Genomic DNA, 27,122 nt, shown 5'->3' on the forward strand with positions numbered 1-27,122 from the left:
TACATCCCTGGCTCTCTATATCATCCCATAGCTCTGAGAAACATAGCACTGTGTCTTGTGATGTTATTGAGGATGCTAACTATTTACCATTACCTTTTTTTTGAGATGTCTAGGGAGAAATTCCTCATCAGTCTACAAGCATGAATTGTGTTTCTTTCCCTAAACAGTTGTTTTACTCTGGCTTCCAATTTTGTCTTTTTACCTACTTTTTATATATGTTATCTTATCTTATTGTCTGTGTGTTGGGTTTTGTTTTTTTTTTTTTTTTTTTCCCCTCCCTTTGTGGGGGAGCCATTTACTCTTCTAGTCATTTGAGTATGTCCTGCATTCCAGACACTTTTGCTGGCTGGGGATGTAGAGATGAATTAAGGATATTGTATTTGCCTTCCTGAAGCTCACAGACTCATGAGGCATAGATATTCTTGTCAAGGCTTACACCAAGGTTATGTTCCTGAAAAGCAATACCTAGTCATAAAAATTATTCAAAATGGGTTTTCATAGTTTTATGTTCTCTTAAGTTGCAAAATGTCGTTTTTGTCATTTTTGCATATTATATGAATATTGAGCAGTAATGGAAGAATTGAATCAATTACAAAATAAAACATTGAAATTGTCCAGCATAACCACAAATGTAAAATAATTATGCATTAGCTTACATCTGTTATATACTATAACTTTCCTCTTGTTCTTACTAGGATATTGTTACATATGAAGTCTCTGTCATAAACACATAGTGATATTTAAGATTTTAGACTTTTTAAAATCTTGGTGGTATGGACATGTGAATTTTAAGAAAAACAGTTTTTCCATTGGAAAACTCCAAAGGGCTATTAAATAAAGGCAAATTCTGTAGGTTTCTGTAGGTTTACAGAAAAATCATGCAGAAAATTCAGTTTCCATATACCCACCCTCACAAATACAGTTTTCCCTATCATTAGCATTTTGTATTGGGTGTACCGTTGTTACAGTTGATGAAGCAATATTATTATAATATAGTCTATGGTCTATGTTAGGGCTCACTGTATTGTACAGCTGTGTAGTTTTAAAAATTTTGTTCTAGTAACATATTACTGGAATTTGACCTTTTAACTGCTTTCTAATGTATAATTCATTGGAGTTAATTGCATTCACAGTATCATGCTCTCATCACCACCGTCCATTACCAATTAACTCCCATTCTTATATCCCATCCCCAGCCCCTGGGAACCAGTTTTCTGGTTTCTGACTCTATGAATTTGTTTATTTTAATTGTATCATATCCATGAGATCATATAATATTTGTCATTTGTGTCTGCCTTATTTCACTACCATATGTCTTCATGGTTCATCCCTGTGGTTCATGACTCAGAACTTCATTCCTTTTTATGGCTATAATATTCCATTGTAAATGTATCTACCATATTTTGTTTATCCACTCATCAATTGATGTTCATTTGGGTTGCCTTTGGCGGTTGTGAATAATGCTCCTATGAACATCAGTTTTCAAAATCTGTTAGAGTACCTGCTTTCAATTCTTTTGAATATTTACTTAGAAGTGAGATTGCCAGGTCATATGGTAATTCTATACTTAACTTTCTAAGGAACCACCAAAGTGTTTTCTACAGTGGCTGCAGATTTTGTATTTCCACCAACAGTGGATGAATGTTCCTATTTCTCTGGATCCTTTTATTTTCTATTTAAAAAATTTTTTTCACCTTTAGTAAGGTGAAGACCATTGTCTGAGTGTGTCTATGTTATGGTTTTTTTTCTTAGCTGTTGTCTAAAAAGAAATAATTTATTCGTGTATATGGCTTAACAATTCAAATAATTTGATAGGCCTTGTAAAAAAGAATGCCACTCCCTCCCCCAGGCCCTTAGCACCCCACTCTGAATCCATTTCTTAGAGAACCACTTTCAGCTTTCTTAGCAGATTATTTTGGTGACTTACCATATAGCTAAGTAATTTTATATTACTTCTACTTGATTCTTCAGTTTTAGGCACTATTTCTTAAAGCTGTAGGAGATGAGGATATACTCTCCCTTTGACACCCCCATTACCCATAAGGACCCTTTCTGATCTCTGGTTTTTTTAATGCAATTTTATTAAGATATAGTCATATACCATAAAGTGCATCTGAAGTATAAATCCAACTTTCCTTCTGGGGTAACATACATGACCCTATACTTTCCCATTCAACCACAATTCAGCACTGTTGATCATACTCACAGTGTGCTGCCATCACCTCTATCCATTTCCAAATGTTTAAGTTCAACCTAGTGAAACATTCTGCACATATTAAGCAACCACTCCCCATCCTCTAACTTCATTCTATGTATTGTTACCTATATTCTAGATTTTGTAAGTTGACCTATTATAGTCAGTTTATATTAGTGAGAGCATACAATATTTGTCCTTTGTGTCTAACTTATTTCACTTAACACCATGTCCTCAAAGTTCATCCATGTTGTCATGTGCATCAGGACTTCGTTCCTTCTTACTGCTGAATAATATTCCATCATGTTTATAGCACATATTGTTTATCCATTCATTGGTTGACAAACACTTGGGTTGTTTCCACCTTTTGTCAGTTGTGAATAATGCCACTATGGACATTGGTGTGCAAATGTCTGTTCACATTCCTGCTTTCAAGTCTTCTGAGAATATACTGAGTAGCAGGATTGCCAGATTGTAGGGCAGCTCTATACTTAGCTTCCCGAGGAACCGCCAAACTGTCTTCCATAGCAGCTTAACCATTTTACATTCCCACCAGTGGTGAATAAGTGTTTCTAGTTCTCCACATCCATTCTAACACTTGTTATTTTCCTTCTTTTTTAATAGCAGCCATTCTAATGGATGTGGAATGGTATCTCACTGGTTTCAATTTGCATATCCCTAATGGTTAATGATGTTGAGTATCTTTTCATGTGCTTTCTGGACATTTGTATGTCTTCTTTGGAGAGATGTCTGTTCAAGTCTTTTGCCCATTTTTTAAATTGGATTGTTTGTCTTTTTGTTGTTGTATTGAAGAATTTCTTTATATATTCTAGATATCAAACCCTTACCAGATATGTGGTTTCAAATTACTTTCTCCCATTGCGTATGTTGTCGTTTTACTTTCATGATAAAGTTCTTTGAGTTAACAGAAGTTTTTGATTTTGATGATGTCCCATTTACCTATTTTTTTCTTTTATTGTTTGTGCTTTGGTTGTAATGCCTAAGAAACCATTGCCCAACACAGGGTCCTGAAGATGGTTCTCTACATTTTCTTCTGGGAGTTTGATAGTTGTAGTTCTTATATTTAGGTCTTTCATCCACTTTGAGTTAATTTTTGTATATGGTGTGAGTTAGGGGTCCTCCTTTTTTTCTTTTTGCAATGGAGATCCAGTTTTCCCAGCACCAAACCACCAGTCCTCGATGTTTGTGAGAACATTGGCAACAGTCTAGGTGAGGAAGCCTAACACCTCCGCATTTTCCCGCAGCTCCTCAGGGGGGCCCTGCATGTATATTATTGTATATTGTATTCTATTGTATTAGGAGGTTGCTTCTTAGGCCTTATACCCAAAGCACAAGCAATGAAAGAAAAAATAGATAAATGGGAACTCCTCAAAATTAAAAGCTTCTGTACCTCAAAGGAATGTGTCAAAAAGTTGAAGAGGCAGCCAACTCAATGGGAAAAAATATTTGGAAACCATGTATCTGACAAAAGACTGGTGTCTTGCATATATAAAGAAATCCTACAACTCAATGACAATAGTACAGACAACCCAATTATAAAATGGGCAAAAGATGTGAAAAGACATTTCATTGAAGAGGAAATACAAATGGCTAAAAAACACATGAAAAAATGTTCATCTTCACTAGCTGTTAGGGAGATGCACATTAAAACCACGATGAGATATCATCTCACACCAATTAGATTGGCTGCCATTAAACAAACAGGAAACTACAAATGCTGGAGAGGATGTGGAGAAATTGGAATTCTTATTCATTGTTGGTGGGACTGTATAAATGGTACAGCCACTCTGGAAGACAGTCTGGCAGTTCCGAAGAAAACTAAATATAGAGCTACTCTTCAACCTAGCAATTTCACTTCTTGGTATATACCCAGAAGATCTGAAAACAGTGACATGAACAGATATTTGCACACTGATTGTCATAGCAGCATTATTCACAATTGCCAAGAAATGGAAACAGTCCAGATGCCCTTCAGCAGATAAGTGGTTAAACAAAATATGGTATATACACATGGTGGAATACTATGAGGCAGTAAGCAGGAATGAGTTTGTGAAATATATGACAACATGGATGAACCTTGAAGACTTAATGCCGAATGAAATGATCCATAAAAAGAGTGTTACTGTATGTTACCACTAATGTGAAGTCTGTGAAAAATGTAAAATAAATATTTTATATTGTAGAATGTAGGAGACATAGAAATAGGTAGCAACCGTTGAAGGGGGAATGATAATCTAATAAGAAAGGTAGCTATTGAGGGTACTCAATGTTATGGGAATGCTTGGGAATAATTATGTTCTGCAAACTTTCTTGGGTATGGTAGGATCATGTTGGAAGCAATGTAGTTATTTTAGGTTATTTATTTTTCTTATTCCTTTGTTTTGCATATTACCTTTTAAAAAATCAATTCAACATGTAAAAAGTAGAAAGAGAATGTTCCTGCTAATTCTACCACTACAAGAAGTAATAAGGTGTTTTAAAAATAGTTTTGATAGTCAAACTTAACTAGCATTCAAATCTTACTATTTGTATTATTCTTGAATACCAAATTTTTTTTTTGTCATCTGAGTGTCTAAATCCCTGGAATGCATTATTTTTTCTTTAGAATTTTAAATAAAATTGAATGTGGGAGATATTATAATCCCTGAGATAGTATTCCTAGTCTTCATTAGTAATATTACTCAGTATTAGTTTCAGTGTTAAAATCCTAAAACATAGCTATCAATCATGTTACTTCTGTCAAAATTATTTTAATGGGCCCTTCTGCTCTACAAGCTACTCCTTTGCATAACATTGAAGGCCCTTCAAATCTGCCTCTGAATTTGCCTTTTTTTCCAGTTTCATGTCACCCACCTTCATGTCTATACAGGACATTATACAGCTCCAATGCTTTCTTTATTAAAATAAAAACTGCCTTTTTTCCTCATACATTTCTGTGAGTTGTAACCACCACCACAATCAAGGTAAGAACAGTTCCACCACCCCAGAAAAGCTCCCTCATGTTGCTACTTTGTAGTAACATCCTCCTCAACCCATAACCTTTGGCAACCACTGATATGTTGTCCATAAGTTTGCAGGGTTTGTTTTTTTTTTTTGAGAATCACTTACACATGGAATCATACAGTATGTAATGGGTTAAGACTGACCTTTTTCACTCAGCATATTGCCTTTGAAATTCACCCAATTGGTTGCATTTATCAGTAGTTCATAGAATGCATTAATTTTATTTCAACAAATAATAATAATGGACTCTTAAACTCTTACTTAATTCCCAAATTCTAAAAGAATTTTAGAATATCTTTCTAAAATATATCCTTTCATTCCTTTTTTGTTTCGTATTCCTCATATACTCCCTTGATAGAAACTAAACCCATTATTTGAAGCTATCAGATTAAGCTGCTTCTCCATAAAATGAAGTTTGCATTGGTTCTGAGCCCCCACGCAGACCCACTAAATGTGGAGTGGGGGGCTAGAAATAACTTCTCTAACCCCTTGCTACTCAAAGTGTGGTCCTTGGATCAATAGCATTGGCATGACCTGGGAGCATATTAGAATTGCTGCATCCTGGGCTGCACCCTAGTCTTACGGAATAGAATCTGCAATTTAACAAGATCTTCAGGGTTTCACTTGTACATTAATTGAGAAGCACTACTATTCCTGATTCTGATTTACAGACAGCTGATGGTGGCTCATAGATAGCCCTGTGTTAAAGTCGGAGGACTTCCTTAAACCTGATTAATTTGGATATTTTATTTTTTTTAATGGGCTATCACAGCTAAGGGGCCTATGTACATGATCGAGCATTTGATTGTTTCCTACCTTACATCTTCACTATTTTAATATATGCAGTTTTTAGCTTTACATTGTATTTGCTGTGTCATCTGCAGTGTTTAGCCTATTGGTTTCACTCCTCAATACTTACTGAATCAATTTTTATAGTCTTTGTAAAAGAAATTCATTGGAATTTGCTTTTGTTCAGTTATTTCTTACTGTTTTTAAAAATTCTAATTTATTAGAAGAAATATAACTATGTCAATAGTATATGTGAAAACGAAATGTATTGGCAGCTTATTTCTATGTAATTGAAGGGAAATTATAAAAAATAATTGATTTTTTCCAGTGGTTTATCTTTACATTATGAAGAAATAACCAAAGGACCAAATTGTGTAATTCGAGGTGTTACAGCTAAGGGCCCTGTAAACTCTTGTCAGGGCAAGGTAAGTATTGTGCATAAATGCTATAATACATGTTGAATATTTATTTCTTTTTTGCGAAGAATCAAATTGGAGATTTAAAATCAAATGACCTGTTTTGGTAACAAGATGACAGAAATATTGGGTTTTTCAGAAATAATCAGGATCCCATCAGCTGCCTTAGCAATTACATCTTTAAGAAAAATCAGCATGGTTCTTTTACTACTGTTGTTTGTTTAACATTTATGATTTAAACATTTTTCAGTTGTTTTCATCTTCATTCCTGTCTTCCCACATTCAAAGCCATTTCTTCAACACAGTTATCCAGAATTATGTTGTTTGGGTTTTTCCCCCCTTACATTTTTCCATCCTTTTAAAAATAGTTTTTTTAGAACAAAAAAGACAATTAGAAATATGAGCAACTTTAGCTCACTTTAACATAATTGATTTGGTATTTCTCTATTTAAAGAGAGTTGTTTTGGAAGGAATAAGTCTAGGGAAGTTAAAAACATAAATTCCAACAAGTTAATTTTTCATTTAGGCATAAAAAAGAGATAATAGATTTATATGACTGAAGAAGACAGCTATGGCTAATAACTTAAGCAGTGTCACTTGTTTTAATCACTGTATTATTACCTTGATGTATATTTAAAGATTTTCCCAGCAACACGATGTTTAAATAAAGCACGTGAATGTCTTCAAGAACTAATATTTCTTTCAAATCAAATTAAAGGTTTAGTTCTGTACAATTTTTATGAATTCAGATTTTTTTTGGTAAAAGAACTTGAAATTCATGGCAAACAACATTAGAAAGATAAACGTAACCAAGTAAGAATTGTAGACTTTTAAAAACTTTTTCTCTGAAATAATTTTTAGATTTGTAGAAGAGTTGCAAAGATAGTATAAAGTTCCCATATACTCTTCACTCAGGTTATATCTTTATAACCACATATACTTATCCAAACTTTGAAATTAATATTGATACAGTGCTGTTAACTGAATTACAGACTTTTTTTCAGATGTCCCCAGTTTTTCTACTGTTATTTTTCTCTTCCAGGATTTAATCTAGAATACCACATTGCATTTAAAGATTCCTAGAGTCTTTTTTTCTACTTCACTGTTTTTTTTCACTTTTACAGTAATACCTGTCTTACTGCTAATAGTTATTTGGAGGTTATCTATTTTGAATTTGAAGAGACTGTTGTCTCTAAGGAGCAATATGTCATTTTTTTCTTCATCTAATATTCATATATATGATAATGTTGGTAAATAAGAAATTGCTGAGTAGATTTTTATAATGGTTTGAAAATGAAAAGCAAAGTTAAATCAGAATTAAGGTGATAAACTACTGATGTATTTTTGATTTGGATTTAATTTTTGAAATTTCTTTTCAACAGAATTTTAATCTGAAGGTTATTCTGCCGGGTTTAAAAGAAGACTCAGAGATTTTGAAAATTAGATTACTACCTGGTAATATTATTTTAAGCAATATTCCTGATATTTACCTTTGAAATAATATTCCTATGATAAAGTATAATGATTCTTTAAAAAGTGGGGTTTTAAATTTGTTTTTGGTATAAGTCTTGAAAATACATTTGAATGTTAAACAGTGCTGACAGAACTAATAAAGACTTTTGGAAGATTTTAATGAAGTTCTAAAAATAATCTGGGGAGAAAAACTTAAAATATATTGGAGAACTATTCTTAGGATTATGCTTATTAGGCTTATATTAGAAGTGGGTCTGTTCTTTACCTCCTGTTTATAACTGTTTCATATTTTAAAAAGAAAAGTTTCTAATGCCAATTGTATTAAATTAATTTGATAATAACTTACAAATGAATATTAACTTGAAAATAAAATTGAATTAAAATTATAAAGCACAGAAAATGCTGGTTAATTTGAAAGTCAGTCTGTTGTGGTGGTTCACAGAGCACATTGTGGAATCAACCCCTCTGGTTTTGAACCTAGGCTGTGATACCTATGATAGGTAAACTTGTTCTGTGCCTCAGTTTATCTGCGTCTAAAATGGGAGAGTAATGCCTACTCTCATAGTGTTGTTGGGAAAATTAAATGAGTTAATACAGGCAGTCCTCACTTTTCTTGGTTCTGTGGTAATTGAATTGAGGACAGTTCTAATATGCATGAGTTTTCATTAACATAGTACCATGCAAAGTGATTATTGGCTATACATGTAAAACACTTATCAGGACCACAGTTTCATCCATATGTGACATTTTTTACAGGTTTTAAATAAAAAGAACATATTAACAATTTGCTTTCATAAATTCAAGTAGTTTGAGGTGCTCCTCAAGCATGAATTGATAGAGAAGTAAAAATCGGCACATGGTAATAAAAAAATAAAAAAAATTATGTACTAGCAAACTCTTCTTCTGCCTTTATTTTTGGGGTTTTGAGTACTAAACTTACCAGGTAGTTCTGACATATTTTTGGAATATGAGAGTAAAATGACTAAGTAAGAAGTAGCATAGTGTAGTGATAAAGGTCAAGGGGTTTCAAATTACAAACCGGTATTAAAACATGACTCTGCCACTTACCAGGTAATCTGATCTAAGATACTTAAACCTCTTTGGACCCCAGTTTCCTCATGTTTAGAAAGGGGATAATAATATTACTGTCTTCATTAAAATTTTGGTGAGGATTATATGAGAATAGTGCTTAATTCAAACTTAGGACAGTGTTTGGCATATAGTAAATAATAAGTATTAATTCATGTTGTTATAAAGTAAGTGTTTTCACTAACAGTTCTTTGTGTGTTTGTGATTCAATATTTATCATAAATTGAGTTTTTAAATATTAATGTTTATGGAGTGATCAGGTCAATTTACTGAAGTGTGAACCCTCTTTTATTAATCTTATAGGGAACTTGGGGTCTAACTTGCTTAGACATCAAAGTTGTGGGCAATCTAATAATTAAATTATGCAGCTATGTTATTACATGAAGCGATCCTTTGAATGTTAATCTAAAACAGCCGGTACATGATTTCGTGTACCCAAGATTTCATGTACCCAAGAAATCAATCATGGTGTGAAGTTATAGTCAGTCAAAAAAGTAGTTTGATAAATTTTTTTTTAATTAAATTCAGTTTTATTGAAATACATTCACACACCATACAATCATCCGTGGTATACAACCCACTGTCCACAGTATGATAACATAGTCATGCGTTCATCACCACAGTCTATCTCTGAACATTTTCCTTACATCAGAAAGAACCAGAACAAGAATAAAAAATAAAAGTGAAAAAGAACACCCAGATCATCCCCCCATCTCACCCCATTTGTCCTTTAGTTTTTATCCCCATTTTTCTACTCATCCATACACTAGATAAAGGGGGTGTGATCCACAAGGTCTTCACAATCACACTGTCACCCCTTGTAATCTACATTATTATACAATTGTCTTCAGGAGTCCAGACTTCTTGAATTCTTTTTTTTTTTCAGGATCTTTTTAAGATTTTTATATGTTTAGATGATTTCTAGCATGCCATATCACCATGTCATAGTTTGTAGTGTAAAACTAAGCCTAGACATTGAACAAATTATACAGTTGAGACAGCGGTGGTCATGTATAAAATCGATGCATATTTGAGATAGCTATGATTAAACGTAAACATTGCTTATTTTTTCCTCTTTCTTGGCATTATTTACAAAATATCACTAAAACTGTAAATGTTAAAGTTGCTTCTTTTACTAGTTCAATAATTTAAATCTTTGAAACCTGAATGTGTATTTTACTATATAATTTCCTGATAGGCCCCCCTCGTCGATTGAAAGTGAAACCTGATTCTGAAATTTTGGTTATAGAAAATGGAACAGCTTTCCCATTTCAGGTAGAAGTTTTGGATGAATCAGACAATATAACAGCACAACCAAAACTGATTGTTCATTGTAAGGTGAGCTTATGAAATAACAATATGTAAATTTTATTTTGAGTCCCATTTTAGTAAGTGGCAACAACCGTGTCTTTTAGCTACTTAAGAGCAAGCTTTACCTAGTATCTAGGTGTTTACTGATTATTCCATGGAGAAATTTGCAAGAAATCTTTTTGCCAGTAGTTTTTAGCATCCTAAGCCAATAAAGATGCCAGCTTTATAAAGAAATTTATGGATGAAAGTTTCCTCCCCTCTCCTTCCCTGGCTCCATCTCCCTCATTTCAGTTGATGTAGTTCATTTATGAGCAACGTGGTAGTAATATCCTTTAGAATTGGGGAAGAATGGAGGTGGATAAATGACCACAAAAAGGAAAGGAAGACCCAAATAGATAAATGTTTTGCTTTGCTAATGCTGCCAAAATGCAGTATACCAGAAATGAGTTGGCATTTACAAAGGGGGTTTATTAGCTTACAGGTTTGCTATTCTAAGGCTGTGAAAACGTCCAAATTAAGGCATCAACAAGAGGATACCTTCTCTGAAGAAAGGCAGCTGGATCCAGGGTTCCTCTATCAAGTAGAAAGCCACATGACCAGCATGTGCTGATCCTTCACTCCTGGTCTCATTGCTTTCAGCTTCTGGTTCCAGTGGTGTCCTCTCTGAGCTTCTATGGGGTGTTTCTCTCTCTTAGCATCTCCAGGGCGCAACTCTAAGCTCACGCCCTCTCCCTCTCCCTGCCGCTGGTCCCCACCCTTTCTCCCTCTCCTTCTACCAGCACAATAAGTAAAAAGCAAATAAAAGTGGTTGAGGAAGTTGTTTTTTCTTTTCCAAAACAGGTAAAGCTTACTTAGCATTGTAGAAAATTACTCATTTCATTCAGAAATTGCCTAGAATTTTGAATTTGCCAGTTTCTAGTTAGAAATGGTACCTGTAGTGAATTGTTTGAAACTTTGATAGCAATTATTGAATGATTAAGTTAGGTTTCATTGGAGTCTTAAACTATTTTGTATGCTTCCAATAGTTTTTAGGTGCTCCAAATCTTCCAGTCTATGTTGTGGATTGCAGCAGTTCTGGAACTAGTATTTTAAGTGGGTCTGCAATTCAAGTTCAGAATATTAAAAAAGACCAGACGCTTAAAGCAAGACTTGAAATACCTGTAAGTTATTGTTACTCATTGATAATTATATTGAGTCTTTATAAAAATATTCTTTAACATCTTTATAATGTTAAGGTGACTTTTAAAAATGAAATATTTGGCGTTCTTTTGCCAAAGGGAGGAAAAGAAGGCAACATGAAATTGTATGGTGGATTTATATAGTGGACATTTAACGTATGCCAGATATTAGTAGTTTTCTTGGATAAAGGCTTTTACAACATCTATAGCTATTGATTTATGTTTTCCTCAAATTAATTTTTCCTTATGTTAAAATTGTTATTTTTGTATCAGTTTTACATTTTACTATTGTTTTTTATAGTTTACATTTGTTTCTGAGAAATTCCAGTAAATATCCCCACATAAATCACCACGGAAGGATGTATAAACATCTAATTTGTGTATAAGTTTTTTACAGATGCACACTTTTTATTAGCAATTTGTCTTAAAGGGAATTCTATATAATATGCCAGTGGAATATTTCTTACTGAACATGTGTCATGGCTGATGGTGACGCCAACATGAAGGAGGAAGTGCTGTAAACACTTGATTTGTTAAACGGGATAACAGATACTTAAACAAGTAAAATACTTACGAATTCATAATAACTGATATGGTAGACAACAAATAACCTACTCAGTTGTTTAACTTGTACTTGTCTATTAATTATACATCACTTAGTAACATATCTTGAGCTTCAAAAGGATGAAAGGGCTTTTTTTGGTCTTAATTAGAATGAGATGACTCAATTTTATTCCAGTTTTTTCTTTTCAGTCTGATTATACTTGATAATCTTCAAATGCTTGTTATATATTTCCTTTATGCAATAATGTGTGCAATGTATTTTTGAGGATACTATTTTACAAAGGGGTCAGAAGTTACAGGACTTGGAGTTAGGGAGGAATCTGGGTTTGGAGCAAGAGTAGCAAGCATTAGGAATTAGTTACTTATTATGAAACAGCAACAGAAATGAGACCAAGTATCCAATTCTGTAAGACAGGGACAAGGTATATCTTGTAATATGTAGTTACAAATGTTATCCTAAAGACAATAAATCATGAATTTAAGGAATCAAGCAAATAAGATACATAAGAGGATAGGGTATTCGCCTAATATTTCTGTGAGGCAGCAGTTTTACATATATCATCAGTCACATGGATGGTCATTGATAGGAATAGCAACAACTTGTTGAAGGAGACAGGAATTAAGATTGTAGGGGTATTTTAGGGTTAGGCTTATTTTGAATTTTGTATATCCTGTGAAATACATTACAGCTAGATCATGAAACAATGATGTAATGTTTTAATTTTGTGTGCCTGAAATTAATTTATTTAGCATAATCCAGCTCTTCTTAACTGATCTGTGGAATATTGGTATGCCAATAAATAGTTATGGATAACCAAGTGTATTGATCTCCTTAGCTTTCAGGACATGTAGAGCCCTTCTCTGGCTGTAAGCAACCTTGATCACTTACCCCAGTGTATTATGAATTGAAAAGGCACGGAGGCTTCCATGTAAACTAACATTGTTAAATGTATTTTATGGAAAGTTCTTAATTTCTGACATCTTTATTCTTATTGATAAATGTTAGTCACTGAACTTGTGACATATGATTAAAATTTCATAAGTTTTCAAAACTTTTAAATAAACTCACCAGTAAGAGCTAGTTTTTGGTTTTAAAAATGTGGCCACTCATTATTTATAACATGATGGTATAAATGGAACTATTAATAGTAAAATGCCCTTCTAATCACAAAATCTGAGTATAAAATTATATGAGGTTCTTCCACAATACTGAAACTAAGATTCTTCAACAATATAAAGGATTTACCATTAAAGCCAAAAAATGTCTTCAATACAGATGTCATTCAGTGTATATGTGTGTTTTCCCCTCTTCCTAGAGTTGTAAAGATGTGGCAGCTGTGGAGAAGACTATTAAATTGCTTCCCAGTAGCCATGTTGCAAGACTCCAGATATTTAGTGTGGAAGGACAAAAGGCAATCCAGATCAAACATCAGGATGAAGTTAATTGGATAGCAGGCGATATTATGCATAATCTTATTTTTCAAATGTATGATGAAGGAGAAAGAGAAATTAATATAACATCAGCTTTAGCAGAAAAAATTAAAGTAAGTATCTCAAACGTATTGGTTATTTGCAAAATTGTTTCGTGTGTTTATGCTTGGAAGACTAAAGAAGTTGTTTTATAGGGTAGCCTCTAAGAAGCAGCTTACCACAGGAAAATAATTTTATTAAAATTCTAGGCTAGCTTTCTCTCAGCCAACTCTGCAAATAAATTGACTACCCCCACCCCACCCCCCCAAATGTGGGACTGACTCCTAGGGGTGTGTGCCAGTTTGAATGTATTATGTCCCCCAGAAAAAGCCGTATTCTTTGATGCAGTCTTGTGGGGCAGACATAATAGTGGGGATTAAGTTGGAACTTTTGGATTAGGTTGTTTGCGTGGAGATGCGCCCCACCCAACTGTAGATGATGATTTTGATGAGATGTTTGCATGGAGGCGTGGCCCCGCCCATTCGGGGTGGGCCTTGATCAGTGGAGCCATATAAATGAGCTGACTCAGAGAGAGGGAACTCAGTGAGTGCAGCTGTGAGTGACGTTTTGAAGAGGAGCAAGCTTGCTAGAGAGGAACGTCCTGGGAGAAAGCGATTTTGAGGCCAGAGCTTTGGAGCAGACACCAGCTGCCTTCTTAGCTAGCAGAGGTTTTCCGGACGCCATTGGCCATCCTCCGGTGAAGGTACCCGATTGCTGATGTGTTACCTTGGATGCTTTGTGGCCTTAAGACTGTAACTGTGTAGCGAAATAAACCCCCATTTTATAAAAGCCTATCCATCTCTGGTGTTTTGCATTCTGCAGCATTAGCAAACTAAAACAGGGTGTAAGGTCTCCTTGGCAATGAGGGGCAGGACTCCTAGGGTTGAGCCTGGCCCTGGCATTGGGGTATTGGGGTATTAAGAATGCCGTCTTGACCGAAAGGGGGAAAAGAAATGAAATTAATATGGTGTGTGATTATATCTCCATAAAACTGCATTTTAAAAAATCTAGGTTAAATAAGATTATTTTCATGGATTAAACTGGAATGTGGATGGGTTCCTATGTGACAAACTTTTACTTAGGAAAATGATTTTGACACTTAAAACAAAATTTCAGTTATCATTTTTTTTAGTTTTTTCTTTTCTTTTTTTTAAATGCAATTTTATTGAGATATATTCACACACCATATAATGCATCTAAAGTATACAATCAGTGGCACACAGATTCATCACCTCAATCAATTTTAGAACATTTTCGTTACTCCAAACCAATAAATAAATAAATAAATAAGAACACCCACAATATCCCATACTCCTTGTCCCCCCATTATTTATATATATGTATTTTTGTTCTTATTACTCATGTGCCCATATTCCGAGTCCAGAGTGTGTCAGTTACAAGGTTTTCACAATCACAATCACATGATAAAAGCTATATATTTGTGCAGTCATCATCAAGAATCAAGGCTACTGCATTGCTGTTCAGCAGTTTCAGGTATTTCCTTCTAGTTATTCTAATACACTAAAAACTAAAAAGGAATATTTATGTAACGCATAAGACTAACCTCCAGAATTGCCTCTTTACTCTATTTGAAATCTCTTAGCTGCTGAAATTTTATTTTGTTACATTTCTTTTCTCCCTTTTGGTCAAGAAGACGTTCTCAATCCCACGATGCCAGGGCCAGGCTCATCCCTGGGAGTCATGTCACACTTAGGAGGAAGGTTAATGAGTAAATTTGCCAAATTGGCTTAGAGATACAGGCCACATCTGAGCAATGAAAGAGGTTCTCTGGGGATGACTCTTAGACATAGTTATAAGTAGGCTTAATTTTGCCATTGGAAAGGTAAGTTTCATAAGGGCAAGCCTCTAAATCGAGGGCTTGGCTTATTAAATTTGGGAGCCCTATTACTTAAGAGAATAGCAGAAATTCCCCAGGTGGGAAGTTCCTAGGTCCACTCATTTTGTTTAGTTTTGTAGTCACAATGAAGAATACCTCCTTATCAAAAACATGTGTTTACTGCATATATTAAAATATTTGTAGCTATACTGAAAGCACTAAATGAAAGTTCTGTTAAAGGCCGACAGTGAAACATTAACTACAGAGTCCTGATTTGGCCATTTGAAACTGGTGTACCACACTCTTGAAAGTATTATCCTTGGGGAAAATAGTTTTGTCTTTCCTCAGTAACTTCAGGTGGGCCACATCAGGTACATTCATCTGAATGTGCTTTGTTTACCTTGATAGGGTGAATCTGCATATTGAGGCTTAACATCTCCCTTAACAGGGAACAGGTCAAAACTGGCAGAAAGATTCTTATCACGCAAGTGGACAGCTTTGTAGCATGCCCTTTATGGCTGATTGAAAGAATAATGAGCAGTCTATTTTGTGTCTTTCAAAGTACAATCAATTCTGCTATAACACTACATATACAGTCCAAAAAATCACTGCTGTAATCAAAATCATACAACAAAAATCACATGCCTTATGGAGAAAGTGGGAATTAGAGTCATTACACTCAAACTTGTGATCCATTAAAAAAAAAAGGTAGGAACCTAATAAAACGGTAGCAAATAGAGTAACATGTATTAAATGGTTAAATAAATAAAAGCTTCTATAAAAGTATCATTTGCCTTGCTTGTTGTTGTGCATGTCAGTAGGGTTGCAGCTTTTGAGTTATTATGAAGTGCCAGGAGGGGAATTATCTGAAATTGGGTGGAAAGTTTGTAACACTAGATGTGGACCTGTGCTGCTCATAACACACAGTCCATCAAGGTAGCTGATAGGTGTTTGAAGTTTGTTGTTTGGCTTGGTTCAACTGGGTGCATTATTCTGCATTCACCTACTGTTTTCATGGGTGAAGTTGTGTATAAGCAAATGTGCAATTTGCTTTATGCTCACATTGTTCCCTTATTTAATTATTAATTGCATTAGAAGAAGTTTGCATTGACAAAACAAGCATTATGGCAGAACTGACCATACTTTTTCCCTGACATCTGTAGATAAAATTCCTCAAATCTTGAGTGTGGGGAAATAATTTTCTAAAAATCCAGGTTTCTTTAAAGCATTTGGAGGTAAACATCTCCCCATCTCTAGAAAACCAGCATTTGTGAAACCCTTTCATAAGGCATGTCCCAATTAACTAAATTTTTGGAGAGTTAACATTGTGGGACAAGATGTAAGAATTATTCTTTTATACTCTTACATCACGAGTTTATGTATATAATAATTTTAAAAGAATTTTTAGCAGAAGTGCAGCCACTCTTATTTTTAAAATCTTACTTGGAGTAGCTCTTACTCCAGCCAATTTATTGTTTCCTCTCTTTATAAGAAAAAGGAAGATTGAGAAAGGAGTAATCCTAACCCTGCTTGGGCATGAGCCGTTTTTACCTATCAACAGGTTTGAAGCCGAGTGTTTTAAAAGAGGTGCCAATTAACTGACTTTTGAACTTCTTTTTTGCTTTCTTACAGCAATACTTTTTAGGAATTTAGCACCTTCTGGTTTCCTATTAAGGTTAAGAAACATTGATTAGAAAGCTTCTCCTGGTACATGATCTTCTCTTTTCCATTCTCTAAGCTTGTGCCTCTAGTTCACTAATTCTTTCCTCTACCTCTTCAAATCTGCTGTTGTGTCTCAGTGTATTTTTAATTTGAACAAGAGTACCTTTTATTTCCATAAGATCTGCTCTTTTTTTATTTACTCTTTCAAATTCTTCTTTTTCCCCTTCTAGGGTCTTGATGTCCTTTATGTCATTAGCCATCACATTGTTGTTTGGGAGATTTGTGTGTACTACTTTGGTTAATTGTTCCAAGTTCTTTGTCTCTTCTGGCTTTTTAATTTGGTTATTTAGGTTGTCCATATATCCTGGTTTCTTCATATGCTTTATAATTTTCAGTTTTTGGCCTTGTGACATTTGCTTATCTTGATAGGGATATTTTAGGGTATGCAGATTTATTTGACCGTTTATAATATGGCAGAGCTACAGCCTGGTTGAGTGTACTTTCCCTTTTCTGCCAGCAGGTGGCATCTTTGAGCCACCTCTTTCCCTCAAGCCAGTTCTACCCGAGTTTCATCTGTGCACTGAGTGGGATTCAAACCAGGTGCAAATCCAATTAGCACAGCAATTTTCCGTGTGCACTCGGGACTGCCCACCCTGTGGAAGGGGAGCAGGTCCTATGCAGTTCGACAGGGCATTAGCTCCAGGGCACAACGGTCCCGGGAGTTCCCGGGGCTGCAGGTGGAGTATTCTGGGGCTGTGGAGCTGTGCATCTCACCTTCCAGCTCTAATGCCCTGAAGCCTATCCGCCATGCGCCCATGCGTCCCTGGGGTTGAGGAGGGGCTCCCAGCACTTCTGTGCGTCACCCTTGCCTCTCTGCTGTGCACCCCACTGGGTTCTGTGGAGGAAGAGTGGCTGCAGTCACAAGATCCCCAAATCCCGAGTTTCCTCACAGGTGTTTTCAGCTCTGGGGCTGTGAAGTGTTATCTCCCCATCCAACTGCTGACATGGGTGCACTGCATATTCAAAGCTGTCCCCTTATGTGCTCTTCTCACGGCTCCAGCCGCCAGTCCCCGGCATGGGATTTTTGGCCGCGGGTCTGCCAAGGGTTGTTATCCCAGCCAGCTGTTGAGAAGGGGGCACAGGGTGTGGAAGCCTGCTCCCTTCCGTGTTCATCAGCCAGCTCAACCACCCATCCCCAGTGGTGTTCTGGGCCAAACACTCACCCATCTTAAACACAGTCTTGGCCTCTCCAACAGGGTCCTTGCTATGTGGTGTAGAAGTCCCTGCCTGGCTGGTGTGTGCCTTAGTTTTATACATTCTGCCTCAAATCTGGTACTTACATGTTTTTTAGGCACCAAAAATTTAAAAACATGCACCTCCTTATTGTCAGTGAGATATTAAATACTACTTTTTCGTTAATTGTACAGTTTTTATTGTGGTTTTGTGGTCATTGGAGAAAGAAGCCAAGATTCAGGAAAATCAACCTGAATTGGGCTGATAACGTATTTAGAAGCTTGCAGCTATGATGAGGGAAGAAGCCTTCATCATTTCTTGTGTAACTCCTGCTTGTCTCTTGTCTCCATTATAAAAATAAAAGTAGATGAAGAAATAAAGATTGCTTAAAGAGATTAAAAGGTGGCTAAGAAGGGTAGATCAGATTAAACAAGAATTCAAAATATTGGAATATCTGTTTTTTTGAAAATCATAACTGAAGAGAAAGTTAAGCTAAAAAATCTTAAATGGAAAGAATGAAAGTTTAAAATTAGGATAGAGTAGGATATCAACTTTGAAAATGCGTCTAGACAGTCAGCCTGGTGGGCAGAGAGAGAAGGTCAGCAGCCGGGCTGTGACCACTGGTGAGGAGGGGTGTGCATGTGTAAGGGGAGGGTAGAGAGAAGGGTACCTCAGGGGCGACATATTCTCCTTGCCTGTGAGCCTTCTTCCCCGGTCGCCATAAGTGTCCCCAATTTCCTGGCTGTTGAAGGAAGAGGAGGAAGATCTTAGCAAAGAAATGTCTCAAGATGGCGCCTCCCAGTTCCAAGAAGTCATTCGACAAGAGCTAGAATTATCTGTGAAGAAGGAACTAGAAAAAATACTCACCACAACACCATCATATGAGTTTGAGCATACTAAAGACCTTGATGGATTTTGGAAGCTATTTCATAGATTTTTGCAAGAAAAGGGGCATTCTGTGGATTGGGGGAAAATTCAGAGACCTCCAGAAGATTCAATTCAACCCTATGAAAAAAATAAAGGCCAGAGGCTTACCATTTTGGTAATATATCCTCTGCGTTGAACAAGTTGGTGTTGGTGAAACTCAGTGGTGGTTTGGGAACCAGCATGGGCTGCAACGGCCCTAAAAGTCTGATTGGTGTGAGGCATGAGAATACCTTCTTGGATCTGATGGTTCAGCATATTGAACATTTGAACAAAACCTATGATACAGATGTTCCTCGTGTTCTGAAGAACTCTTAACACAGATAAATACTACAAAAGTACAGTCATTGTCGTGTGAAAATCTACACTTTTAATCAAAGCAGGTGCCCAAGGATTAATAAAGAATCTTTATTGCCTGTGGCAAAGTCTGTATCATACTCGGGAAAATAATGAAGCTTGGTATCCCTCAGGACATGGTGATATTTATGCCATTTTCTCCAACTCTGGTTTGCTTAATGCCCTTATAGGAGAAGGCAAAGAGTATATTTATGTGTCTAACATAGATAATCTGGGTGACACAGTGGATCTTTATATTCTTAATCATCTAATGAACCCACCCAATGGGAAACGCTGTGAATTGGTCATGGAAGTCACAAATAAAACACGGGTGGATTGTAAAGGGTGGGGACGCTCACTAAGTATGAAGGCAAACAGACGGGTGGAAATCACTCAAATGCCAAAAGCACGTGTCGATGAGTTCAAGTCTGTATCAAAATTCAAAATATTTAATACAAACAAACAATTTATGGCTCTCTCTTGCAGCAGTTAAAAGACTGCAGGAGCAGAATATCACTGTTATGGAAATCATTGTGAATCCAAAGACTTTGGATGAAGGTCTGAATGTCATTCATTTGGAAACTGCAGTAGGAGCTGCCATTAAAAGTTTTGAGAATTCTCTGGGTATTAATGTTCCTAGGAGCCATTTTCTGCCTGTCAAAACCACATCAGATCTCCTGCTTGTGATGTCAGACCTTTATAGCCTTAATGCAGGATCATTGACAATGAGAGAAAAACGGGAATTTCCTTCAGTACCCTAGGTTAAATGAGGCAGTTCTTTTATAAACGTTCAGGATTACCTAAGGAGATTTGAAAGTATACCAGATATGCTTGAATTGGATTACCTCACTGTTTCAGGAGATGTGACATTTGGCAAGAATGTTTAATTAAAGGTAACAGTTATCATCATCGCAGATCATGGTGACAGAATTGACATCCCACCTGGAGCAGTATTAGAGAACAAGATTGTATCTGGAAACCTTTGCATTTTGGATCACCGAACTGAAAAATACTGTGTACACTGTATTCTAATTATGGGTTAAATAGTTTCTTACAATGAAATGTTCTCTAGGATTCTAAAAAAGGCAAGTTCTTTACTATGTTACTGTATCTTGCAGTATTAATTTTTAAAGTAGAGTTTTTTGCAGTATGCTTTTAGTCTAAGAAAAGCACAGATGGAAGCAATAATTTTCTTTTTTGAAGAGACTCCTGAAAGTCAGTTAATCTTAAAATGTAATGTTTAAACTAGGGCAGCTCTGCTGGAAGATCTTTTAACAGATGCCTTATGATGATCACTTTGAATTGCTTATGATTTCAGAAATAAAGCTGTGAAGCAATACATTTATATATCTGTGCTTTTCAAGGACAACTTTGTGAAATGATGAAATAAAATTATTTGTTGTTACTAAACAGCTATTATATGAGTTGGAAGATTTGCTCCTGGCACTAGCCAGTACCTAGCAAACCCAGTTATTTCTATAGGAATTAAACTTGTAGGTATTTAGTACCTCTCATCTTGTTCTAAAGCTGGGATGCCTGCCATGCTTTCCACAGACTTCCCATTTATTGAAACAAAGCAGTGTTTCTTTTCCTAGCTGAAAGGGGTGGGGTAGGCAGAGGTTGGGTATTTCTGTCACATCCTTGTTCTCTAGTCTCGTGAGGGTTGGGGGGATGAGGTGGCAGTATAACTTTATAAACAAGTTTCCTTTCCTTGACGCTTCCTTTCTTGAAACTTGCTTGTTGTCACTGAAAAATGTTCATGAATAACTTTCAAATCAGGTCTGCTGGAAGTTCCATTTTTTTTAAAATCAATCACATTTTCCAATTTCTTCATTAAAAGAAAAAAATAAGTCTAGTAACAAGTTAAAATGTGAAATGCAAGAGGTGTAAAATTAAGGTATAGCTAAAGGCTCTCAAGAACGGATTAAGACAAAGGATGGCCAGCAAAGTAATTCCATGTAACTTTGGTGTTTTCATCTTGCTTAATAAGAGTTCACATTAATCTTAAGATTCTTTTCATAAAACAATGGAATATTATCTCTTAGAAGTGATCCCTTGACCTGACTTATAATTTATTTTTAAATATAATGATCCTAGTGACGATCTTGTGGCAAAGCTCTAATTTTTTAAAATATGACTTAATCTCCCCCTGAGTACCTCTTTGTTGCTCAGATGTGGCCCTCTCTCTCTCTAACTGAGCCATTTCGACAGGTGAACTCGCTGCCCTCCCCCCTACGTGGGACCCGACTCCCAGGGGTGTAAATCTCCCTGGCAGTGCAGAATATGACTCCCGGGGATGAATGTGGACCCGGCATCGTGGGACCGAGAGTATCTTCTTGACCAAAAGGGGGATGCAAAATGAGACGAAATAGTTTCAGTGGCTGAGAGATTTCAAATGGAGTCGAGAGGTCACTCTGGTGGACATTCTTATGCACTATACAGATAACACCTCTTAGGTTTTAATGTATTGGAATAGCTAGAATACCTGAAACTACCAAACTCCAACCCAGCAGTCTGGACTCCTGAAGACGATTATATAATAATGTAGATTACAAGGGGTGACAGTGTGATTGTGAAGATCTTGTGGATCACACCCCCTTTGTCTAGTGTATGGATGAGTAGAAACATGGGGATAAAAACTAAAGGACAAATGGGGTGGGATGGGGGGATGATTTTGGTGTTCTTTTTTCACTTTTATTTTTTATTCTTGTTCTGGTTCTTTCTGATGTAAGGAAAATGTTCAGAGATAGATTGTGGTGATGAACGCATAACTATGTTATCATACTGTGGACAGTGGATTGTATACCATGGATGATTGTATGGTGTGTGAATGTATTTCAATAAAACTGAATTTAATTAAGAAAAATGACTTAAGAATTCTTATTCTAGTGCACTGAAAGATATCTGAACATAAACAGAAACAAAAAATACAGATAATTCTTTTTTTACCATAATAACATGGTCATAACAGGAATTTTTTCCCTTGGGTGTTGGAAGGATGAGTTATAATTTAGCTTTAAAATTAGTCTTCCATAAGATAAGTGGCAGACTATGTTTTATGTTAATCTTACATATAATTTCTCTTCTAGGTTAATTGGACTCCTGAGATTAACAAAGAACACTTGCTTCAGGGTCTACTTCCTGATGTACAAGTACCAACATCTGTAAAAGATATGCGCTATTGCCAGGTTTCATTCCAAGATGATCATGTGTCATTGGAAAGTGCATTTTCAGTAAGGTTTGTGCATTTACTATATTGTGAAGTATTTCATAGCTCAGCATATGGCAACAAAAATATCTTTCTGTAATGTACACCTGTAAAAAGTTGTTTTTAATGTAGAAAATATTGTGGTTTCTGTGAAATAGGTTATGTTGTCTCTGGAATAAAGCTTTACCATTGATAGCGATTAATTCCTATTATCACTGTAACTCGTTTCTTAATTGGTCCTCTAGTACCTGGAAGAACTAGAACCTTCATTAAAGGAAAGTCCTCCTAGTGTAATCAATAATGAAAGCACCTGCAAAATGATAGACATGAAAAATACAAAATATGCAGTGTGGTCAGTGTATTTTGTGAAGGAAAAAATGTTATCAGTGGTTAGTGATGGTAGTGCTGAACCCAACCAGACCTAATATGTAGAAATGATAGAAAAGTGGGACGACTTCAATGAATATGTTTAAAAAAAAACAAAAAAAAACCTAACTCCCTGGCCTGTCAATTCCTTGGCCACCTCTTTTCCAATAACCTCCTTCACTTAATTCATTTCCCATGTGCATACTATTCCCTAAATTTAGAGCCCCTCCGTGTTTGTGATTAAACATTTCAAACATGCTTCTCTCTGACCACAACCAGATGCTTTGATGAGTTACTTCTTACTGATCCATCTTTCTTTCTCAGTGCTCTGCTGTTGTAATTTTCTTTAAATCCAGCATAAATATTATGACCTAACACTGCTGTATTTGTTGTTGTTGTTGTTAGTATTCTCTATCATTTTGCAGGCTTTCTTTTCCCCATTTCCTTTTGAATTAAAGCTATTTATTATAAATATAAAAATATATATTAAAAAGAAGTATTTGAAAGGGGAGTTATATTAAAGTTCTAGAATTTGAATGTTACCTATATATGTTACCTTCTAGCACATTAGAACTACTTCAGTTTTTTTTCTACAATTAATGGTGTAACTAAAGCCTTTTAATTCATTAACCAATTTCAGACCACTTCCTGATGAACCTAAACATTTAAAATGTGAGTTAAAAGGAGGAAAAACAGTACAGATGGGCCAAGAGCTTCAAGGGGAAATCGGTTAGTGTGGCCTACTTTCCTTCTTTAAAACACTTGTATAATGTTTCCTTACATTTGTGCTTTGGCATACATAATCTGAAGGGAAACTTTCCGTTTCAGGTTTATGTAGTCTTACTGGTTTAAAATCTATTGTTGGAAGATTGAAGTGTTATATGACCCTCTTTGCCTAGGCTGACAAACCCATGAAATCAGTTTATCAAAAACAAACAAAATAGTTTGTTGAAAAATAATGTTGCTTTTTGTTAGAATAATAGTTAATATTAAAATATAGCAATGAAGTCCTGTGTATCCTTTATTTTTCTTCTAGCTAGACTATTATGTAATACTAAATTCCTTCAGATTTTCATGATGAAAAATCTGATTAACATCTGCATTGTGTTAAATATATAATTTAAATATACTTACATAGATTCTTGAGTCATACTTTCGTAGCAGTTGCAAAAGAAATGAATAAAATCTTTTTTTACTAAAAAGTTACCTATATAAGAAAACCAAATTGAGTGATTTTCTATGTGTAAACATCTAAGTTCATTTTATTAAAAAGATAAGTCTTTAAAATGAAACTTTCCCTTTTTTTTTTTTTTTTTTTTTTTTTTAAGTTGTAATAGTTACTGATCAGTATGGAAATCAGATTCAGGCATTTTCACCAAGTTCTTTATCTGCTCTGGGAGTTGCTGGGGTTGGACTTGACAGCTCAAATTTGAAAACTACTTTCCAGGTATGGCTACTTTCCATAATAGTTGGTTTATTCCATTGTTTTACGTATAGCAAAAAGTTTGGGAGGAACTGAAATCACTAAGAAGTTTGATTTCAGTGTTTAAAGTGAAAAGTCATGAAAGACATGAAAAACTTTTTAATAAAAAGTTATAGAAATTTCAAGCATATACGAAAGAAGACAGAATAGTATAAAGAATTCTCATATACCCATTACTCAACTTCAACAATTGTGGTAGTCTTATTTCATCTATATACCTATCCACGTCCCCCTTGCCATATATCATTGTGAATCACATTCCAGACATCATATCATTTCATCCCAAAATATTTTTGTATGTGTGTAATGGTAATTTTCATGTAGCTTTTAAAATAAAATTTCATGGTGCTCACCACCAACATTAAACAGGATAGTGAGGAGGAAATGAGTTCTTAAAGTTTGCAGCTAGACAGTTAATTCAGGTTAGGTTGTAAAATAAAAATTCTGGATGAATTCTTTCAGTTTCAAACAAAAAAACAAGCATGATGTACTCTGCTTGGAGAAACCAAGACAGCTTTGGGGAAAAAGAGATGTTGGGGTTGGGTCTTCAAGAACCTGCTAGGCCAGGGTAGATGAGAGAGTAAGTGTTCTCTCAGAATCAAGAAAGTTGAATGTATTTAGAGAATCAAATTAGAGCTACTTCAGTTTTTTTCTACAATTAATGGTGTAACTAAAGCCTTTTAATTCGTTAACCAATTTCAGACCACTTCCTGATGACCCTAAACATTTAAAACTGTTCTCCCTTTTAGAGCCTCCATTACATTTTTTATTTTACAGGATAACCATGAGAAGAGCCTCCTTGTTATAGCCCTTCCTAACTAGTTTCTGTCTCCATTAATCTGTTAACGATATTTTCTAATTTTTAGAATACTACTTTCATTGTATCTTTGCCCTGCTGAAGAACTTTTTATGACATTTTATCTATTCTACAGAGATAGTCTCCTCTTTGACCTTCAGGTTCTCCTATTATCTAGCTTCAGCCCATGTATAAATATTTATATCTAGCTTCTCTCCATGTGTAAATATTTATAGATAAAATCAGAAAACTGTACTTCTATTGTTACACATGAGTGGTCCCTGCTGTTATCACTTTATGCACTAACTCCCATCTTCTTTTACCTAATTGCTCTTCAGTTGTAGCCTGTTTTTGTACATCTTCAGTTTTCCCCCCTTTAGGTCATTCCCATCTGCATATAAAGATACTATAATATCACTCATCTTAAACCCTCACCCCTCACACCCCCCCAACCCCAAAAGAAAAGAAAACACCAAAACTTCCTTTGGCCCTGCATCCCTCTCCATCTACTGACCTATTTCTTTCCTCCTTTTTGTAGTAAAATTCTTGGAAGAGTTTCATATACTCTTTTCACATCGTTTTCTGTCCTTCTCTTGCAAACCACTCTGATGGTGTTCAAATCTAGTGGTCAGTTTTCACTTCTCATCTTATACCACCTGTCAGGCCTATCAGCATTTTATACTCCACTAAATTTAAAATACATCTCCTTGGAATGGTCTAAAACACTCTGTAGTATTCCACTCTAGCATAATCTCACACCTTTTCCCCCCAGATCTCTAGTCAAGTTGGCTTTCTTTATCCTTTCTGTCATTTTACAACTGAAGTCTATTATCTTGGTCCATTTTCACATTTTTGTAGTTAATTCTATTTGTACTCATCATGTGTTTGTAAATGCATTATGTATATTTCATTTTCCAGATTTGAAATAAAACCAGAGTGACTTCTAACATGACTTAAAATAGAAATTTACCCCATCTAAAGGACATTTGGTTGTTTTGCTGTAACTATGGAATTCTAAGATAAACTGTGTGTATTTTGAACTTTTAATAAATTTTACTAATGAATATCTATTTAATTCACTTTCTAAATACTGAAAATTTTGAGCTCATTGGATTTTTCAGGGAAATTGATCTGTGGTTATTTTGTGGTGTCTTTTTATAGAAAATACAAACTGTTGTTTCAGAACATAAAACATGAAGTTTTATCTCTGATTTTTAAAATCTGTTGAAGTAGATTTGTGCTTAGTGGAAATTTAAGATAAATAAGTCATTAAGGGCCACTCTTAAAATGTGAATGCTATAGCTCTTAAGCCAATATGAAATCAGTTTATATCATTTAATCACATTACAAAGTTTGCAAGTGATTGAGCAGTGACAAATCAAAGCCCCTCACTTTTACCTTTTAATGGAAAGGACATGGTGAAGAACAAAAATGTGGGATAAAGGAATAGGGGGTCATTATATAGGGTGGTCAAGGAAGACCCCTCTGACTAAGATAATCATTGTGCAAAACCTAAAGAGAAGCCACCTGTATATCTGGTAAAGATTGTTGCAAGCAGAAGAAAAGAACAAGTGGAAAAGCTATGGTGCAGGCACATTCTTGACTATTTGAGTGATTGAAAAGCAGTGTGAAAAAGGTGAATTAGGACAAGTTAAAGTAAAAGATGAAGCCAGGACCTTTTGGATCCCTCCTCCACAAAAAAAGAAGCTCTCATGGGAATGGAAATTATGGTATGCTAGTATTGGAAGGTGTGTATATTATTTGCCATT

General features: G+C 35.3%; 1 protein-coding gene across 4 annotated transcripts in view; it reads left to right on the plus strand.

Moving 5' to 3' along the window:
• Positions 1-27,122, plus strand: part of SMCHD1 (structural maintenance of chromosomes flexible hinge domain containing 1) — a 202,058-nt gene that overhangs the window by 94,494 nt on the left and 80,442 nt on the right. For all 4 annotated transcript variants that reach the window (XM_037805484.1, XM_037805486.1, XM_037805485.1 and 1 more), the window contains exons 21-28: positions 6,336-6,432; positions 7,806-7,878; positions 10,184-10,323; positions 11,322-11,456; positions 13,355-13,582; positions 22,590-22,738; positions 23,715-23,803; positions 24,403-24,521. In XM_037805484.1, the coding sequence (XP_037661412.1) occupies positions 6,336-6,432; positions 7,806-7,878; positions 10,184-10,323; positions 11,322-11,456; positions 13,355-13,582; positions 22,590-22,738; positions 23,715-23,803; positions 24,403-24,521 (1,030 nt within the window). The remainder of the gene's footprint in view (positions 1-6,335; positions 6,433-7,805; positions 7,879-10,183; positions 10,324-11,321; positions 11,457-13,354; positions 13,583-22,589; positions 22,739-23,714; positions 23,804-24,402; positions 24,522-27,122) is intronic.

This window comes from Choloepus didactylus, chromosome 16, assembly GCF_015220235.1.
Source record: "Choloepus didactylus isolate mChoDid1 chromosome 16, mChoDid1.pri, whole genome shotgun sequence".
Classification (NCBI taxonomy): domain Eukaryota; kingdom Metazoa; phylum Chordata; class Mammalia; order Pilosa; family Megalonychidae; genus Choloepus; species Choloepus didactylus.